This window comes from Hypanus sabinus, chromosome 8, assembly GCF_030144855.1.
Source record: "Hypanus sabinus isolate sHypSab1 chromosome 8, sHypSab1.hap1, whole genome shotgun sequence".
NCBI classification, from domain to species: Eukaryota; Metazoa; Chordata; class Chondrichthyes; order Myliobatiformes; family Dasyatidae; genus Hypanus; species Hypanus sabinus.
The window spans coordinates 137,822,848-137,839,068 of NC_082713.1; the positions used below are offsets into that span (position 1 = coordinate 137,822,848).

At 38.1% G+C, this 16,221-nt stretch overlaps 1 protein-coding gene across 3 annotated transcripts in view; it reads left to right on the forward strand.

Moving 5' to 3' along the window:
• parvg (parvin, gamma) overlaps positions 1-16,221 on the forward strand; it is a 42,461-nt gene that overhangs the window by 6,001 nt on the left and 20,239 nt on the right. For all 3 annotated transcript variants that reach the window (XM_059977966.1, XM_059977965.1, XM_059977967.1), the window contains 6 exons: positions 1,781-1,862; positions 2,268-2,352; positions 5,516-5,580; positions 6,378-6,480; positions 9,146-9,289; positions 12,953-13,068. In XM_059977966.1, coding sequence (XP_059833949.1) covers positions 2,277-2,352; positions 5,516-5,580; positions 6,378-6,480; positions 9,146-9,289; positions 12,953-13,068 — 504 coding nt within the window. In that variant the 5' untranslated portion in view covers positions 1,781-1,862; positions 2,268-2,276. The remainder of the gene's footprint in view (positions 1-1,780; positions 1,863-2,267; positions 2,353-5,515; positions 5,581-6,377; positions 6,481-9,145; positions 9,290-12,952; positions 13,069-16,221) is intronic.

Consider the following 16,221-nt stretch of genomic DNA (forward strand, 5'->3'; position numbering starts at 1 on the left):
CCACATCTCTCCAAGTTTTATTTTAGATTTTCTTGTAATGAAAAGGAGAATAGTAGGAGAGGGCAGAAAAATGGAAAAAGACTGAATAGGACTTTTAAGAAATTGTCTGGACTGTTAAGTTGCTGAAGGACACAAAACAGGATATGCACTTTTGTTTGAGATCTTTGCAACTGTTTGATGAACTTTGCTCCTTTTGAAAATACCTTGTGGTAATACTGCTTACACATTAGCAACTTTCTCTACGTCCTCTTCAATGGAGTGAAAATTTTGCTGTTTTCAAACACTGAATTCTCTCTGCATCCTTAATATTCACTGATAATATGGCAACGTTGACCACTGTAAGCTACATTAAAGAAACTTCCAATAATAACTCTTTTCTTTTAAGAAAGAACTCAAAATTTGTTTAATGAATGCTTGATTGTGAATTGTTATATATAGTATGGTGGCTGGCATATTTAGCGTACAACCACTTTCCCTTGCAGATCATTGAATTTCTGAAATATCATGCTCATAATAAAGAATTTACATGATGCCTTTTTTTTTTGGAAAATGCCCCAAAGCACTTCATAGAAGGATGTTTCAGTCATACTCAACATTAAGCCTAAGTGAGATAATAGAAGTGATCAAACACTCAGTTAAGAAGTTGGTTTTAAATAAAGAAAGTCTTAAAGGAGGAGGATGTGGTACTGAAGCAGTGAAACTTGGTGAGGACGTTCCTGAAGACTGGGTTGAGATTGCTAAATGTGGAATGGTTAGTGCTAGCTAGGGTGAAGGTGGACAACTAGGGAGAGTGAAATAGCAAAGATTATCCCTGCAGCTAATCTGTGTTTGGGGCCCATTGTGGGAAAGGACTCAGGCAGCATAGTTTTGAATTAGCTGCATGAATAGTGAATGGGAATCTTAATGAAGCTATTGTTGGGAGTTACAAATATGGAGAAGAGGTTATCATCATCAGATCAACTAAGATGATAGAAGGTATTATGGAGTTTAAATTATCATTATGATGTAATTTAACTATTGTTGCAAATGGTTGAAGGATGCAGGGATTACCTGTGGAACATTGAATATCATTAAGCATTCACGACAGTGAGTACAGTACTCTTAGTTCACTATAATATTTGTTTTAATGTTATAATTCACCTTGTATAGTTGTTTAACATAAAATATTGCTGGGAATTCTGAAATGAAAGTTGACCTATAATTTGGTTTGTATTTATTTTATTTGGATACAGCGTGCAGTAGGTCCTTCTGGCCCTTCAAAGTGCACCGTCCAGCAAAACCCCCACCCCCCATTTCATCTTAACCCATTCACATGACAATTTACAATGACCAACAAACCTATCAACTGACACATCTTTGGACTGTGGGAGGAAACTGAAGCACCCTGAGGAAACCCACGTCATCATGGGGAGAATGTACAAACTCCTTACAGGCAGTGGTGGGAATTGAACCTGGGTTGCTGGTACTGTTAAGCTTTGTGCTAACCACTTCGCTACCCTTTTGTATCTTATATGCTAGTCATAAGGAATATAAGTAGAAGTAGGAGCAGAACATTTGGCCTAATTCAATAAAATTATGGTTGACATTTTGCCTCAATGTAATTTTCCTCCCTGTACCCTTTGATTCCGCTTAATATACTGTAGTCTATCGATCCTAGTCTAGAATGAATAGTCAACAACCTCCAAGCTGTCCTGGGAAGAGAATTCCAAAGAATCACTGTAACTTGGGTGAAGGAATTTCTTCTCATCTTGGTATGAATAGCTATTGCTCTATTTTGCAGCTGTGATCCTGGTTTGAGATAACCCTAGCCAAGGGAAAGGTTATCCCTCCGTCCATACTTTCATCACCTAAAAAGAACATATGTAAGTAAACAAAGAAACTTTGCAAGATTATATTCATGTTTAACCTTAAAGATAAATTATCATATCTTGTAAGCAATGATAAAGAATATCCCACATTTAAAACCTCCCTTTTGTAATAGGTTTAATGTCATGATATTCAATATTATACTTTGAACTTAGTCTATTTACATATGGAAAAAAGTGCTACAAGTTTTCAGGAGGTCAGACAGCATCTGTGGAGAGGGAGTTAATATTTCACAACAATAACCATTCATTGGAATTGAGATATGTATTTATGCTGTAATATTCCACACTGCAGAGACTCTGGCAGAAGAACTTACATCTCCCTTGCAATTTTGTACAAAATCTTCTACAGATGGATGTTTCATAGATAATCATGCATATCTTATATATTTATACCTGCAGGTGAAGGAAATGGATTCTTCTTTTGCTAATATTGTTGCTGCCTTTGAAGAATCTAAAGAATCTACAAAAATTGACATTCCTCTAGGTTTGTACATTTCTTGCAATATTGATTTTCCTGCACAGTAAAAAAATTCTTTATATTAGAAGTATGGGATATGTCCAGTTACTAAATTCTCAATTCCATGTCACGAATTGCTAAAAGTAAAACAACGACAGTGGAGGTATCAGTCAGTAATAGTTTATGAAATGGAATGCCTCATCTCCAAGTTCTGACACAATACATTATAACAAAGAATAGGCAGGATTCAGAAATGGACATTTTACATTTTGGTTGGAATTCAACCATTCCCAAAACTTTGAACTACCCTAGGTTGTAGATGGTTGTAACAAAATGTAAAAGTTACTGTGATTTCTATTCCTTTGAAAAACCTAAGTGATGTTTTCAGCACCTTTGTGGAATTTACCTTCCAAAATTTAAAAGAAAAGAGTTTAAGGGAATTAATTCAGCAATTAGTTTTTAGATGTTAGTTTGGCTTTAAAAAAACAAATATTACAATAGGAAGAGAGAATTCCTTTTGAAGTTCTTATGATGACTGATATATATAATTGCACATGTAACATAGTATAATTAGATGAAGAGAAACTCTGATTATTGTGGTGCAGGTAAACAAAGGCAAAGAATATAAGATCAGTTGAGGATGATAGGAAAAGACAAGGCAGAAGCAATAAAGGGGCTTGACTATCAGACAGCATCTATCTTTCTGCATTTGGAAGCCATCGCAAGAATCAGGTAGTCTTGTAGAGAAGACACAATCACAGAAAGCCATAAATGGCAGCAAAAAAGGCAAAAGTAGAATTTGTGGTATAGTCCAGAGTTCTCTGACTACAGGTTTGAACTAGACAGAAATCAAAATTTCATCAAATATCTTGAATGCATGCATGAAGGTTATACAACAGTATAATAATTATTTACTGCTCTACGCAGAGCTCTAATCACCAAAATTGAGCTAAATTTATAATTAAAGTGCATGTATGTCTCCATATACAGTACTATATTGAGATTCATTTTTTTGTGGGTATTCGCAGTAAAGACAGAGAAACACAATAGAGTCAGTGAAATATTTGCACATAAACTAAGATAGGCCAACAACCAATGTGTAAAAGATGACAAGTTGTGCAAATACAAAAGGAAAAAATATATAACAAATAAATAATAAATATTGGGACCTGAGTTGTGGAGCCCTTAAAAGTGAGTCCAGAGGTTGTGAAAGCCGTTCATTGTTGGGGTGAGTGAAGTTAGCCCTGTGGTTCAGAATCCTGATGGTTGAGTGGTAACAACTGTTCTTGAACCTGGTAGTGTTGGACCTAAAGCTCTTGTACCTTCTTCCTGATGGTAGCAATGAGAAGAGAGCATGGCCTGGATGGTCAAGGTCCTTGATTATGGATACTGCTTTCCTGCAATAACACCCCTTGTGCTCAATGGTGTGGGGGGCTTTACCTGTAATGGACTGGGCTGTATCCACTACTTTTTGTAGTCTTTTGAGTTCAAGGGATTTGCTGTTTCCATACCAGGCCATAGTGCAACCAATCAGTTTACTCTCCCCATGCATTTATAGAAGCTTGTCAAAGTTTTAGATGACATGTCAAATTTTGGCAAACTCCTAAGAAAGTAGAGGCACTGACGTCCTTTTCAATGGTACTTGTGTGTTGGATCCAGGATAGATCCTCTGAGATGTTAACACCAAGCACTTTAAAGTTTCTGTTCCCCCCAGTGAGAACTGGCTCATGGATCCTTAGTTTCTTCCTCCTGCAGTCAATAATCAGCTCTTTGGTTTTGCTGACATTGAGTGAAAAGTTGTTGTTTACCATTTTGCCAGAATTTCAATATCCCTCATAAATGCTGATTCATCACCACTTTTAATATGGCCAACAGCGGTGGTGCCATCAGCAAACTTAAATGCGACATTAGAGTTGTACTTAGCCTGACAGTCATAAGTAGAAAGTGAGTAGAGCAGGGGGCTAAGCAGACAGCCTTGTGGTCCACTTTGACGATTGTGGAGGAGATGTTGTCGTCAAACCAAATGGACTGATTTCTGCAAGTGAGGAAATCGAGGCTCCGTTTGAACAAGGAGGCACTGAGACCAAGGTCTTGAAGCTTATTCATTAGTTTTGAAGGGCTCATAGTGTTCAATACAGAGCTGTAGTCAATAAAGAGCATCCTGATGTATGCATCTTCACTGTCCAAATGCTCCAGGGTTGAGTGAAGAGCCAGTGAAAAGGCATCTACTGTTAACCTGTTGTGACAATAGGCAAATTAGAGCAGATCCAAGTCATGCACGAGTTGATATATTTTATCAACAACCTGTCAAAGCACTTCATCGTGGATGTAAATGCTAATGAATGATAGTCAGTGAGAGGTTGTTATTCTGGCACTATTCAGCCAGATGTTCAATATCACCACATTCTTCTTGGGCACAGATATAATTGAAGCCTGCTTGAAGCAGATGGGTACCTCAGAAGCAAGAGACTAAAGATATTAGTAAATACTCCAGCTGATAAGCACAGGTCTTCAGTACTTGGCCAGGTACACCACCTTGGCTAGATGGTCTCTGTGTGTTCACCCTCATCACAGGGTTACTAGGGGCTGTGAGAGTTTGTGAAGCTTCCTCCATCAAAGTGAGCATAAAATGCATTGAGCTCATTGGAGCGAAACCTTTGTCAGTTAAGTCACTTGGCTCTACTTTATAGAAGGAGGTGATAGCAGTCAAACCATGCCACAGCAGCTGAAATTCAATTTTGGTCTGGAATTGTCACTTCACCTGTGAGATGGCTTTCTGGAGGTTGTACCTGAACCTCTTGTACCATGGAGTTGAGGAGAGATGCAGTTTAATGTTCTTAGTTGAAGATCGTGATCAGAACTGGTAGAGGGGAAAAACAAACTAGTTTTGAGTTAAAGGGAAAGTAGGGGAAGGTTAATTAAAACAAAGGAAATACTTCTGAAAGAGCAAGACCTGGCGATGTTCTACAGATCTGCATTTCACAAATTTTCAGTTCGTTTGTATTTTTGCTTTATCTGCCCCCGTTTCATAGCTGTTCACTTCTTGTTCTCCAATATCTCTATTTACTCATTAACTGGACAACCTCTAAACTTATCCCACACTAACCCTGTCTTTGCCTTAACTAAGTGTTTCCAACATTTAATGTTCATATTTTCTGTTTGTTTAATAATATTTCCTTTGACTTTACAGGTGAAAAAAGAAAGTTCATACAGCCAGCATCACTGAAGAACCCTAAGCTGGAAGAATTAATGATGGTGGAAACTTATTCCTTTGCTTGTGTCTCTACTTTTTTGTCTTTTGGTTGCAGATATTGAACATCACACTTTTCAGTTTGCCATTTGATTTGCTTACTTGTGTCCCAGATGATTTGACATGTAATTAAGGGATGCTGCTGTTCTTCTGAAACCTCAGCAATCCAACAAACCTGGCTGACAGCATAAAAAGCATTATGATATCCAAAGTCAGCCTATTATGATAATCTACAAAATGTTTTCAAAACTAGTATTTTGAATTGAATTTTAATTTTCTACCACTACACTTCTGTTCTTAGCTGCTTAAATTTCTGAGCCCCTGCTAATTGACAGTTGTTCTTAGCCCTTCCATTCCTGTGATTTCTCACTTCTTCTCTTTGTTTTGCACTATTTATTTTTGTATTTTTGCTTTGCACTCCACTGATGCTGCAAAAAAGACCCCCAAAATTTTACATCATATAAGTCATTGATAACAAAATCTGATTCCGAGATCACCCTGCGTCACCAAAAAAGGTCAACTACATTCCTTTTGTTTGTCATCTGGCCATAACCCAAAGTTCCTATACCTCTTAGCTTGAACTGATATTTTGTCTTCACTTAGAGCTGTTTCTGTGTCACATGCTTGGGATGTAATGATGAACTAAAATGATTTTGGGCTATTTACGGTCCAATGTTGGAGGGAAGCAGAAGGTAAACCTTTAAGGGTACTAGATTAGCTTGGTGACACCATGCCATTTAATTAATAAATATAATAGGTTTACAATATTTAACTATGAATCAATATTGACTCCTTTTCTTAGTTTCTCATTGATTGGATCAATGCCACATTGAAGCAAGATCACATTGTTGTTAAGTCGCTGGAGGAAGACCTGTATGATGGATTAGTGCTGCACCATCTATTAGGTAAACAAGTCGATACCCACAGTGTAAAGGTATTGTAGTGTATTTGATGCATTATGTTCATTTTTCCCCTGGTACATTCTGCCAGATGTATTGTGGATTGCTTTTTCAAGTTCAGCTTGAGAAGAGGAAATACGAAAGCACACTGGAGAATACATTTTGGGATGTGCTGGATCATGTTTTTACATAAAGTTGCTTGACTTTGCTGGATAATGATGAAGTAAACAATTAATGCTGTATAATAATTAGGAACAAATAGTTTTGATATAAGGATCAGGAAAGAAATAATAATTTCAAGAATGCAGAACAATTATTTTTTATATTGCTAGTGAAGCACCAGAATCATATAATGTGTTTTACAAGATGTAACTGCTGTCCTTCCAGAATATTAACTTCTGATTTGTCATCAGTATGTTAGTATTTTAATAAGAATAACAAATTCTATATTTGAGGTAAACAAAATGCTGGAAGTACTTAGTAGGTCAAATGACATTCGTGAAGAGAGAGAAATGGTCAATTATTAAGGTCAAGGACAGTCTACAGAATGGGAAAATTAAGAACACAGACATATTAAGTTGTGGAGGGGGATATTGGGAGGGGAATAGAATAGATGGAATGTCTCTGATCGGCTGTAGACCAAGGTTGACAAGGTAACAGTTACTTTACAAAGCAGCATTTAGGGCAGAAGAATAAATAAAAATAGAAGGACAATCACATCAATGGAGAAGGAAAGGCATAAAGGGTGGATATCTGAAATTAGTAAATTATGTATTAAGTCCCAAGAGCTGTATTGAGCTCGCCAGAAGCAATACTGTTCCGTGAGCTTATGTTTGGCATTGTTGTGAAAACATGGACAGAGCTCAGAGTGAGTATGGAATGAGTGGTGCTGTCTGTAGAATGGTCACTCTCTCTCAATGTACCAAATACATTTTGCTAAAATAAAAGAAGTTCAAGCGAATCACTTATTTACCAGTAGGACTATTTGGCTTTTTTTTTGACCCTGATCAACAGAAAAGGACTCTTTTGTGTCAAAGTGAAAACAGATCTCTACAAAGTGATCTAAATTAATTACAGAATTAAAACACAAAATAATTTATTGCATAAGTATTCACTCCCTTCAAGTTTGTGTTTATTAGATGCACCTTTAGCAGCAATTACAGCCTTGACTCTGTGTGGATAGTTCTCTATCAGCATTGCACGTCCAAACACTGCAAAATTTCCCCGTTCTCCTTTACAAAACTGCTCAAACTCTGCTAGAGTGCATGGGGATCATGAGTGAAGAGTCTTTTGTAAGTCCAGCCACAAATCTTCAGTTGGATTGAGGTCTGGACTCTAACTTGGCCACTCCAGAACATTAACTTTGTTGTTTTTAAGCCATTCCTGTGTAGCTTTGGTTTCATGCTTGGGGTCATTGCCTTGTTGAAAAACAATTTTTCTTCCAAGTCACTGTTCTCTTGCAGACTGCATCAGCTTTTACTCCAGGATTTCCCTGTATTTGCAGCATTCATCTTGCCATCTACCCTCACAAGCCTTCCAGGGCCTGCTGCGGAGAAGCATCCCCACAGCATGATGCAGTCACCACCATGCTCCACGGTAGGGATGGTGTGTTTTTAATGATGTACTGTGTTTGGCTTATGCCAAGCATAGCATCTAGTCTGGCCAAAATGCTCAAATTTCCAGCTGACTTCAGAGTCTCACACATGCATTCTGGCAAACTCGAGCTGAGATTTCACGTGAATTTGTTTTCAACAGTGGCTTTCTCTTTGCCACTCTCCCATAAAGCTGTGATTGGTGAAGCACCTGAGCAACAGTTCAAAACACAAAAAAAACAACTGCAGATGCTGTGGATAAAAGTATACGTACAGAATGCTGGAAGAACTCAGCAGGTCAGGCAGCATCCATGAGACTGTATGCACAGTCTCTCCCACTTCAGCTACTGAAGCTTGAAATTCCTCCATCATTTTCATAGGTCTCTTGGTGGCCTCTCTCACTAGTCCCCTTCTTGCACATACACTCAGTTTTTGAGGACGGCCTGCTCTAGTCAGATTTACAGCTGTGCCACATTTTTTCCATTTCTAGATGATTGACTTAACTCTACTCCAAGGGATATTCAGTGACTTGGAAATTTTCTTGTATCCATCTCCTGACCTGTGCTTTTTTTGCAGAGTTGATTGGAATGATCTTTTCTTTTCATGGTGTAGTCTTGGCCAGGATACTGACTCACCAGCAGTTTGACCTTCCTGATGCAGGTGTATTTTTACTACTAACAATTGAAACACCTTGACTGCACATGGTGATCTCTATTTGACTAATTATGTGACTCTAAAACTAATTGGCTGCACCGGTGATGAGTTGGTGTGTTATTTTTAAGGGGGGGGGGGAATTCTTACGCAATCAATTATTTTGTGTTTTATATTTGTTTTGTAATTAATTTAGTCATGTTGTAGAGATCTGTTTTCACTTTGATACCAGCCTTTTTCTGTTGATCAGTGCCAAAAAAGCTGAATTAAGTCTCTGTTAATCAATATTGTAAAATAATAAAATATGAAAATTTCCAAGGGTGGGTGTACACTTTTTATAGGCACTTGCATATACTGTAGTCAAACTTGAATTCGGAATGTGTACGCATTTTTGATTCTTGTTATAGCTTATTTTCTTTTATTATTAGTGCATTTGGGTAAAGTCAAACTGGATGTAGAAGAAATTGCAATGTCTGATGGTGCACAGAAACAGAAACTCAGTGCTGTGTTGGATAAAATCAATCAGCTTCTCCAAGTTACAAAGGATGACAGTCCGAACTGGAGTGTAGACTGTAAGTACACTGCAGAATGCTGATGAGTATTAGTTGCACATGATAAATTTTCTAATTTGAAATTGAATAGTTAAACAGATGCTGAATGCCAGGCAGCAAGTGTACTAAATGCCTTGATGCGTTAACTGGTTTTTGTTACACCAAGCATGAAAGGGAGTTCAAGCCCTATTGAACTCTGAGCCACATGGTGGCTGATGGATAGAAGGGGTAGGGTCTGGATGGGTAGTGGGTAGTGGACAGAGTCAGCAGGAGGCTGGAAGATAAGTCATACAGGTTACCAACATGGAAATGGGTGACGTTGGCAATGAAGGTAAAGGAAAGAATGAGATGTAGCAGCTGAAGATCTCTTTTGTGGTGCTTAACAGAAACAGTTCAGATGAGAGTTTGGCTGTGGAGAATGAAGTATGGATAGCAAGGTTGAAAGTACAGCTGGTTGTCTGGTGAACCAAATTCTAAGAAATGTGTTTATCATTGGCATATTTTGTGAAATAAATTTCATAACATGCAGTATGTCAGTGATAAGAAACCTGATTCTGATTCTGTTTGAAACAAATCTGTGCAAATGTTGAATTTGTGTTTTATAGTTAAGTACTCCTTGTGTATCTGTGTACCTGTCTCTGTGTCTAAATTTTTTCTGCATAATCATTTTCACTCGTGTTTCTTACAACTGCAAAAGGTTCATAAAGACAGTAAAATAGGTCATCCAGGATTAAGGTAGGCTAGCTGCTTTGTGCAAAAGGGCAGAAAATTGGGCATGCAAAGTGGGTGACGTCCAAATTCACTGCATCTAAGAAATGCTTCATGGCTCCTTAATGCTTATGTGGTGTTTTATTTAATTTTCTCAGTTACACAGTTTAAGTACAGATGGTCAAGCTGTGAGATGTCATCATTCTCTGATGGAAGTGCCAGTTATACTTGGGGATAAAAAAAACTGCAAACAATTGACAGCTGATGCATGGCTCTGAACTGAGAGATGAAGTTATTTGTTCCTCTTTCTAAATGTCTTGAAAGCGATTTAAATTTTGTTATTGTAGGAATCTGTGAAATTGTTGAGGACTGTCATATGAAGGTGCATATACTGTACAATAATTTAAATCTGAAGAGTTTATGGAATGTCCTTTAAACAGGCACACATGGGTTAATTTCATGTAATTACCCATAGTATATAAGTGTGTGGTAAAATCTAGGGCAGCTGATGGGTAAGAAGGAAGAATTACTGTAGATGGGTGCTTTTTAGTTGGTGCAGACTTATATGCAGAAGGGCTTGTTTCCATGCTGTGTGACTAATATGCCCAAGTTCACATCTGCATCAATGAAATAGAATGTATCTTGCTAACCTCATCATATGTGCACAACATAGTTCTCTATTTTATAATCACACTGACCAAAACAACAAAGTGAGGGACATGCCTTTGCATAAGAAGTTTGCCTAATGTCGATATCTTTAAATAATGCAGGCTATCATTATTCATGTATTGACAGCAATATTGTATACTTGTATTTTAAGCTAGTTTCTGTTTTAATGCAAATAAATTGAATATTTGATTTGAGCCAGTCTGTACCTTGAATAAAATTATACATGCAGTTGAGTAACACTTGTCAAAGGTAACGTTATCATCTTTGAGTCTTGCCTTAGCTTCCTTGCATATTAAAAAAGTCATGCATAATAATTAGGATCACAGGATCATTGCTAAAGTTGTGTAGCTTGTCCTGTTACATCAGGGTAAGTATTATTGTGAAAATTGTAAAGTTTAACCATTTTATTTTTTGTAATGTTATTTCTGTAGTTTGTTATCATCCTTCATGAGAATGTATTTGCTTAATCACCTGATTTCTCTTGATTGTAGCGGTGAAATCACTGACCAGATGTCTGGGTTGAACTATGTCCAAGAAGAACAGCTCAACATCATCCTAGATAATGCAAATTTCTTGATTAGCACTCTTCCAACACTTACTTAGCTCCACTGGCATACCTTATGATTGTATGTATCCCATCTACATGATAGACTGCAGCTACTAAGCAGGGCTGCATCAACACCACCTCCCAACCCATGATCACTACTGCCTAGGACATGAACATCAGGTCCAAGGGAAGACCAGCATCTGCAGCTCCCCCTCCACCTCAGACATTAGACTATTTGCGGTTCCTTTGCTTGTGCTTCATCATCACTGAGGCAAAGCCCTAGAACTCCTTTCTCAAAGCCAGTGTATGAGTTCCTTCACCAGATAAACTGAGGCAAAAAGCAGTTGGTTCATTACCATCTTAGTGGTGTTTAAGGATGGTCAGTAGATGATGACCTTGTCATTGAAGAACACATCCCACTACTGAATCATTAAAGCTTTTGGTTTAGAATCAAAATTCCAGTCTGTGTTTCGTTTGCTAGCTCTCTGGGGGAAGTTACATCATAGAGAAAGAAAGGTTCTTGTAGCATGGAAACAGATCAATAGCTCCTCATGTCCTCACTGACCAGGGGCATCCATCTGTATTAATCACATCGTCCAGCACTTGATCCATAGCTTTCAATGCCAAGGTTATTCAATTTCACATCTAGGTACTTCCTAATGCTGTTAACAGCTCTAATTTTACTACTCTGCATTCTAGGTTAACGTCCTTCTCTGAGAATCTTCCTGATTTTCTCTTCTAAATTCCTTTACCCATGTGGTGAACTATGTGCCTGTCTGGACACGCCCCCTGCTGACTGCTCCTGTGGCTCCTCCCACAGGCCCCTGTATAAAGGCGATCTGAGGCCTGACGCTCGGCCTCAGTCTCCAGGACATAGTATGATGGACACTCACTCCTGGTTCCTTCTTCCAGTCAATAAAAGCCGATATCTCGCCTTACGTCTCAGTGTGAGTTATTGATGGTGCATCAACCCAAAATAGTTTTATTCTGCCTCTGATAAGGGGAAAAATTACTGCAGTCTATCCTATCTCTACCCTTTCTGAATTTTGTATGCCTCAGTTATGTCCCCTCTTAATTTCTTCCACAGACCAACCCTCTACAGTTTCTCTTCATAGCTAAAATTCTCTGCCCCATGTTGATGAATTTCCTGTGCACCTTCACCATTACTATCATATCCTTCCTATGGTGTGATAACTGGAACTGCACACACACGCTGGCTGAGCTCTGATCAAGGATTTACAAAGTTAGGGCATAGCCTTCCTGTTCTTGTGTTCAGAGGCAACCCGTATGCCATCTTAACCACATTATATACCTGCACGGCCACCTCCTTGGTTCTTTGAACTTGCATACCAAGGTCCCTGCCTTCCTCAATATTCCTAAGAACCACTATTCAAGCTGCATGCCTTAGTGTCATTAGTACTCTTGAAATGCACCGGGGTGTGATGGAACTTCACAAATGTCGAGCTTCAGGTTTTAATCACCCTGCTGAGTGAAATGGAAGTACCAACAGACTGAAGTGCTAAATAAAAAGTCAATTAGACTAAGCACTGCATTTTAATAGTGCTTTTTAAACTGTAAATATCAGTCTCTTACTTTGCAACTGAGCAATAACAAGTGGATTGATACCATTTCCTATCTCCTGTATGGGTGGACCATGTAGAGAAGGACTTGTTAACACATTCATAGACAATGTTCCCTTATACCACAACTGAAAACTTCTGATTTCTCCATTGAAAGCTGTTGTTCTCTTTGACTTTCAGTGATCCATAACAAGGACCTGATTGCCACTTTGCATCTCTTGGTTGCCATTGCAAAGCATTTCAGACCTGATATTCACCTCCCAGAAAACGTGTGCGTGGAAGCAATAATTCTTGAGGTAACTCCGCTGACAAATAGATTAGCTGGCTCAGATTGATCTTGATTCCAGATTACTGAAAATCTTACTGCTCATTCAACATTAGTTTTCTTTATACAGCAACGCTAACAGAAAGATGCATCCCCTCAGGCTGTTTTATTTCTGCAAGTAAAGTATGCATTATTCTAAAATGGTTTCAATGCCATCTGCTCCACATACCTCATTGACAGAAATGACTTGAAGCTTATAATTTTTCATTACTCTAAATGAGGTTTCCTTCAACAGGACGGATATTGTGAGCTGTTGTATGTTATTGGGATTCTCCTGAAAATTTACCCTGACCAGCCCCTTTTTAACAAGACATTAAAAGTTGCAAGAAGATCTTGACACAATGAAAACAGATGACCTGAAAATAACAAAATGTCAGACATTATCTGTGGAGAGACAAATAGAATGAATTTCATCAGAGGATAAAGTAGACCTGAAATATTCTCCCTTTCACTTTCTGTAGATGATTTTAAATGGTAACGAAGATGCTATTTGCTACTTGCCATTTGAAATCTTCATTTGTAATGCCCTTTCTGGCAAATTAGTTTAAATCTAGTTGATAACGAGAGGACAGTTGCTGCTATGGAAAATTTGAACCTTGCAAGCGATCTCAGTATCAAGTGTTCCAACTTATCTTGCTCAGCAGGCTCTGATACAGTCTTAGGGTAGTGTTGGGTTTCTGCAGTTCTTATCGTAGCCGCTGGCCAATTTGGTCTCGTACTGTGGCACTACGCAATGAGGATGAAGATGTGCCTGAAAAAATCGGAATCAATTCCCAGCCATTCATTAGTAAAGTGGTAGAAAATATCACAGAATTAAGATATGGCGTGCGCAGGTAGATGAATTATTGACTAGATAATAAATTTTACTCCATTGATTGTCTAAAAGTGAATGTTGAACTTCTACTTCCCAGATGTGTTGAACCCTATCATTAGGCGACATGCAAGCATTCATTAACTGTTTATAAATGATAGCTATTAATCGTTAAGATAGTACACAGGGCCTATATGTCCAAAGATAAATTGGTGCATATTTTTCCTAAAATAAGCCCTATTTGTGACAGATGTAACGCAGAAGTGGCTACTCTTATATAACAACACCTTTTATACCAGCTGGGTAGCCTCCAACCTGATGGCATGAACATTGACCTCTAACTTCCGTTAATGCCCCTCCTCCCCTTCTTACCCCATCCCTGATATATTTAGTTGTCTGCCTGTTCTCCATCTCCCTCTGGTGCTCCCCACCTCCTCCTTTCTTTCTCCTGAGGCCTCCCGTCCCATGATCCTTTCCCTTCTCCAGCTCTGTATCACTTTCGCCAATCACCTTTCCAGCTCTTAGCTTCATCCCACCCCCTCCGGTCTTCTCCTATCGTTTTGCATTTCCCCCTCCCCCCACTACTTTCAAATTTCTTACTATCTTTCCTTTCGGTTAGTCCTGATGAAGGGTCTCGGCCCGAAACGTCGACAGCGTTTCTCCCTATAGATGCTGTCTAACCTGCTGTGTTCTACCAGCATTTTGTGTGTGTTGTTGTTTGAATTTCCAGCATCTGCAGATTTCCTCGTGTTTACTCTAACTCATATGTTTTAGTCATGTGTAAGCTTAAACAATTTTTGGAGGGATGTGTTTGGAATATTATCTAAAGTTATAGATGTGGATGTTCAACCTAATTCACTTACAGCAATTTTTGGATTATTCCAGAGGAAGCAAGCAAAGTGTCTGCTTCCACTCAACATATGATAGCCTTTTCAACTTTACTGGCTAGGAGAGCTATTTTGCTACGCTGGAAACAATCTAACCCACCTACTGTTTTATATAGGCTCTCCTCCATTATGTCATGTCTAAGCTTGGAGAAAATTAGAAGCCGGACATTTGATACATCCTTTAATTTTGAACAAGTCTGATGGCCCTTTATTCAATATTTTCAGATGATTTAATTTATTTTTTTATATATTTATTTTTCTTTACTCTTTTCAGAAAATCCTTATCTGTGAAGGTTCGGAGATGACTGAAAAGATGTTTTTTCCCCTCTCTGTCTCTTTTTAATTTTATCCTCAATTGGGCTGCCCAATCTTTCTTTTTCTTTCTTTTTTCTTTTTCTTTTCTTTCATCTTAGTTAGTTGGTGGGGTTTTTTTTTCCTTTATCAAATAAAATTTCCAATCCTTTTTTAATGATTGCTATGAGGGGTTGTAATTTCTTTTTGACCATTGTATATATAACAGCGTAATATTTTATCTATCTGATATTGACATTATATATTTTCTGTTTTTTAATTGCTGTTTATATGTCTTTTATATTATCTGTTTGCTAAGCTCCTCCTCTGATTTGTATATTCTTTATTTGAAAATCAATAAAAAGATTGAAAAATGAAGAAAATATCCCAGAATTTGCTACACAGCAACCATGTGCAGCTCATTCGGTTCAGGGGTACAACAGGTCCACACTGTTCTGGACTTTATTCCTTTACCGATCCAAGTATGATTTTCAGAACTGATGGGTAAATATCTGTACCATTGGTGTACAAAAAGTCCTGGTAAAATTGAAATCACCGTAAAGCAGGTGCTAAACACTAGCGTTACAGGATTCATATCTAGTGGTGAGGAAGGTAGCTGTGTGTGTCGGAGGGTAGGTGTGGGCAACAATGCACGAGCTCCTCAGAATGATATTCTACATCCATTTGCCTTTTGCCACTTCTGCAATGACCTTAGTATGATCAGAAATCAAGGTGCTCACTGCTTATTGGCCAGTTTTTAATTTAATTTCCAACCGGTCCAATAAGCAGTTTGTATCCACAAGCAGCAAGATGTAGACAGATGAGCCAGCAGTCTAATGGATACAGCACCAAGTCTTCCTAAGGTCGTCAACATCCTGAACTGAAAATATATCATCATTCCTTCATTTTCTTTGAGTCATAAACCTGAAATTCCTAACACCTCTAAGATAACTTCAATAAAGAAACTCCACACATTCAAGGAAATGGTCAATTTATCTTATCAAGGACAACAAATAATCATCTCAACATTGATATACTGCTGAATGGAACTTGTTCTCATGAAGTTTGGATTCATCCTAGGTTCCAATCATAAAAAATGGCATATTGAAGATTACTGATGATCCTGAAGAGAAAC